This window comes from Lindgomyces ingoldianus, assembly GCF_010093535.1.
Source record: "Lindgomyces ingoldianus strain ATCC 200398 unplaced genomic scaffold BDR25scaffold_21, whole genome shotgun sequence".
Classification (NCBI taxonomy): Eukaryota; Fungi; Ascomycota; class Dothideomycetes; order Pleosporales; family Lindgomycetaceae; genus Lindgomyces; species Lindgomyces ingoldianus.
Genome location: NW_022985182.1, coordinates 85,094 through 90,021, shown reverse-complemented (window position 1 = coordinate 90,021; position 4,928 = coordinate 85,094). Strand labels below are relative to the sequence as shown.

At 38.0% G+C, this 4,928-nt stretch overlaps 1 protein-coding gene across 1 annotated transcript; it reads left to right on the top strand.

Moving 5' to 3' along the window:
- Nucleotides 1-51: 51 nt before the first annotated feature.
- On the top strand, nt 52-722 carry BDR25DRAFT_356466 (uncharacterized protein; the record flags this gene model as incomplete). The annotated part of the gene is made up of 3 exons (XM_033695638.1): nt 52-347; nt 420-581; nt 686-722. Coding segments are annotated over 3 exons (495 nt in total), but the record flags the coding sequence as incomplete, so codon positions are not given.
- Nucleotides 723-4,928: the final 4,206 nt, after the last annotated feature.

Genomic DNA, 4,928 nt, shown 5'->3' with positions numbered 1-4,928 from the left:
CCTGCACGAGAGGCGATCAATCAGTCAACACACCTCCCCCCCACCCCAGGGACCAACCGCCCGCACGAAGGCGGTCCACCACCAATACCCCCTCTAGTTGCCCGCACGAAGGGCACCCCCAACACCTCACACCTCCCACCCCCCACCTTAGCCATGGAACCTCTGTGGTCATACAAAGAGTTGTCAGGGGTTACTCATGTATCAGAGACAGTCCTACGCAGAGAAGTGGACCTTCACCTTGTGGGGGATGATTGTCTTAACATGGATACAAACCCTACACAACTACAACAATGCTTGTACGCAGTATACATCCTAATTGACATGCGTTACGAGATGGCTGGAAGGGAGTACACACCATGGGACGACGACTTTTAGGGATGGACAACGCACGATTTTAACCTCCTCCCCTGTGCGATTAGGCGAGAGCTATTGCTTGCCTACGCAGAGCACGGGCACTATCCTGGAGGGAAGGCGAATTGTACGCAGGCTGAGAAGCTAGGGGATATTATAAATGGGAGAGGTATTAAGGGTCAGCTCTGGGAAAGGAAGTGGGAGAGCAAGGAGGAGGGGAAGAAGAAGGAGTAGGATTAACGTACGGATAAGCAAGCAACTCTACAAAAGTAAAAAGTTGCTAGTGTCTGTACGTAAGTACAGCTGTGTCCGTACACGCGTACGGCTGAATTAGGTTGCCTGAAACGTTGGCTATCTGGCCTGTGCGTTAGGGGCTATGTGTACTTAAGAGCCCTCTTTCTTTGTACGAAGAGAGAGGGCAGTAGTTAATAACAAGAAGATCTTTGCCTGCTCACCTCTTGGTACGCCCCTTGGGCGTACGTTCGTTCGATCGAACCCAGGTCAACCGACATATACTAAACATACTAGTAGCGCGTTAGAGGCTCTAAATTTAGCGTGTATAATAGGCCTTAAGAGCAAAATTAATTTTGCTTTTTTAATTAGATAGTATTACGTTATGTTGTTAAGACATCTTAGGTAGATAAGGGAGATAGTTGTGCTAAGCAAAAACCGCCTGCTTAGTAGTGCCGCCTGCTTAGTAGTGAAACACGTTAGCTTACTTACAATTATTTAGTTAAATAAATTTTAGTTTATAATAATTTTAAAATACTATAATAACTTTATAAGTAAATATAACGTATTACACTACTAAGCTAGCTAAACTACTAAGCTAGCTAACATGAAACACTTATAAAATTCTACTTAATAAGCAGCGCTATCTCTAGAACTACTAACTAGAATTTTCTAAAAAATTTCACTAGAGATTTATATATATACTGCTAACATATATCTTAGATTACTAAGCTTTTATTTCAGCAACTTGTTACAATCTTTACTCCGGGGATCTGGTATTTTCCGGAGTACGCGGAGCCTAGAGGAGAGTAGGGATTGGCGGGGAGTAGAGGCTAGGCTACTACAGGTGTACAGTCTGTTGTGCCTTTGCTTAAGGGATAGAAGAGGTTAGCTAACTGTAGTTTACTCTTTAACAGCAGTATAAAGTGCTTAAGTTAAACAGTTCTTGTAGAACAAGATAGAGGAATATATAGTGTAAGATATTTAAATAGTATTACTTTTATTATAAAGTAGTAATGCTACTTAGTCTATGTAGTAAAAGACTAAAATAAACTAAACTTTAATTATAACTCTTTTATAATAGTTAAGATTTAAACTATATATATAGAGTTCTAGAGACTAATTGTTGTTGCCTGTTATAAGCGTCTAACATAGAAGCGCTTATTAGCGCTTACAGCGCTTAAATGTTCTTCTCTTATTAAATACTACACTCTGCTGTGCATTAGCCTAATAAGTCTGTCTATTCTTTATCTGTTAGGTTACGTAACTTTATAGGTAAGGTAACTAAAAAGTTCTAGCCTTGTTTGTCTAAATAGTAGGGCACTTATAGTTAGTAGCTTACTGTGAGAGCACTGTGAAGCAGGAAGCGTGAAGCGCAGAAGGGGGTACAGGATAGTATTGATAGACGAATCCTTGAGGAGACTCAGGGGTTCGTAAGAAGATATATATATATGTGCTGGGGCACGTGACGGGACGTCATGTGCCCAAGGCTGGGCCGAGGGCTCTCCGGGGAGAGTCCGAGGCATGTCCAAGTTGACCGTGACATGGCCCCCCTCCTTCTGCAGGTCGTCCTCGATCCTGCGATTGGATAGGTAGGATATCATGGTAACTTGGACTAGCCCTAGGCGGACCTGCGGTGGGGACTGTACAGGTTACGCCTAGGTAGTACTTATTACTAGTAACTAAACTCTAGAAAACCTTAGTAAGGGAAAACTATGTCTAAAGAAGTATAACTAAGAGAGTTAGAACATTATTACTAGCGCTGTAGCTGCTAATGTAGGGCGTTCTTGTCTTATTAGGTTAAGCCTAATAGGCCTGTAGAGGCTAAGTAAAGTAAATAGTCTGTAATTAAAAAGCCTACTTCTATAAAAGTAACCTAAGATTATAACTTTTCTTTCTTACTATCTAGTTAAGGTCTGCTTTTAAAGGTCCTAAGGTTTTAGTTTTAGTACTTGTAGGTACTATAAGGCATCTGTAGATGCACTACTCCTATGCAAGTAGTTCTCTTAAATGCAGCAGTTAATTGCTAGGTCTTTTCTGTTAGAAAAATAGTTATTAGTAAGCTTATAACATTATAATTTTATTTAAAATAGCTTAGAGTTTTAATGTATTGCTAGGACAGTTCTAAGGTTAGCGCTGTAAAGCTTCTAAGACTAAATCTATAGCTGCTCTAGTCTAGAGTTGCAAGTGCTAAATAAGGAGGTGTAGTGCTATATAAGCAAGTTGTTTTGCTAGTTCCCTTAAGTACTAATAAATTAGTGCTTTAAAGATATCTCTATGCGCAAAATGCTTAAGGATAATGCTTTTAATGTGTTGCTATTTACTAGAAGTAGTTACTCTTCTAGTTAGTTAAGTGTAAGCATAAGTAATAGTTTCTTTAAGCTGTTTACGTGTTTCCTTATCTCTCTAACATTCTATACTAAGCAGGTTGTAGGCAGTAAGGCTCTAGGGCAACTCTAGACCTTATATAAAGTAGAGAAGGTAAGTGTAGGTTTAAGTATAAAACACTATTCTTACTGTTTTTAAACCTTTTTTTTTTACTCTCTCTTTAGCTCCTTCTTAACTAGTCCTTCTAGTTATAACCTTGTCTTCTTTTACTATGCCTATTACATCTCTTGCCTAGTGCTCTAAAGAGGAGATTCCTGCGCATGTTTATAAGCTCCTGCCTTACTTAAAGCCTTAGCTACCACTTATCTAGAAATAGTGCTGTAGCTGTGTTGCTGCGCTATTATCTAAGAAAGGCAGTAAGGAGCTCTTAGCTTTTAATCTTTGCATAGCTGTAAACACTAGCGTGTGCCTAAAAGGCACACTATTTAGTGTTTATAAAGGCTGTGCTAATAGGAAAGCAGGTAGCTGTGTAGAAGTAGGTCTCTTTAGAGCTTTTTAAGTTTATGCTAACTCTGTATAGCTTAACCCCTACTTCTGCTGCGCTAGAAATATCCTCTAGTACTATATTAACTAAGCTCTTAACTGTAATAAATGCGCTGTTAAAACTGTAAGTAACTTAAGTTAAAAACTTAACTTAGATGCTAAGGCTTAGCTTTACTATTAAAAAGATGTCCTCCTATATGCGCTAGCCCTTAGAGAGCATATTAATGCATACTCCTAGTAGTTAAAGCGTGAGACTAAGGGCTTTACGCTAGCAGAGTATGCCTAGCAGCGTTAGGTTTCTTAAAAACATAACTATAAGCAGTATAAGGTATGTCTTAGTATTGCAGGTTATTTAAATTATAGCTAACTTTGTTTTAAAGTAGTCTTAGTAGCATTAGTAAGAACTATCTAAATAATACTGTTATCTAGTCTAAGTCTAAGGTAATTTTTCTTAAGGACAGCTGCGCAACTAACTAGGAGAAACAGTAGTACTACTACAGGCTAAATATACCCGCTGCTAAGAAGGTAAGCTTGCTAGTTATAAATTAGCAGTCTAGTACAGCATAAATAGATTAAAAGCGTGCAGAACCTTTATTCTACTAAAAGAGTAGCTAGCAATGTTTTTAGAAATCTTTAAAATGTTCCTATTATATATGTGGATAATACCTAGTCTAGACTTCACCTAGGACCTCTCTAGGTCTAGTAGGGCCCTAGACAGTACCTTTAATACAGACATTTACACCCTGCTCTAGGTTATAACTTTACAAGCTGCATAAAGTTAAAATTTTGCAGTAAGAAGTATAAGTTATTGCTCTATCCTCTCTTTATTTATGTGCTAACTTCCTTTAGTAATTTCTGCGTTACAGAGTTTAGATTGCATTAGGTTTTACTGTAAGTGCTAAAGTTAGTGCAGTTGTCCCTTAGAGAGTACCTGTAAGTGTAGTGTTTAGCTATTGCTTCTGTTGTAATGTATTGCGTAAAGTAAGCTAATAATCCTAAAGAACTTCCTTATAGTTATTAAAGTGTTCCTTAAGTTTCTAGGTAGAGTTCTTAAGAAGCTACTTAAGCTACTTTATAAAAAACTATTATCCTACCTTTAGATCTTTATGTTTAAGAATTTCTTTAACTTTATAGCAGTTTCTGCTATCTGTCTCTAGGACATGTACAGGCCTAGGCTAGAAAGGCTTTTTTTAAAGAGGCTTGTTCTATTGCTCTAGCAGTAAAACATAGAAGACAGAATAGATTCTTTACATTAATTATAGTAAGTCTAGCTAGTATGCTAGCTTCTTAATTTTCTTAAGTACCTTAAAAGGTCTTAAGTACATTGTATTAAGCTTCTTTAATAGACACTATGTCTTAATGTGCTTTAACTTTAAGATAACTTAATCTCCTACACTAAAGTGCTTCTTTAAATGCTTAGTGTTGTACTATTTAACCTAGTGCTGCTGCGCCTGCTTAAGGCATAAGCGCGCAGC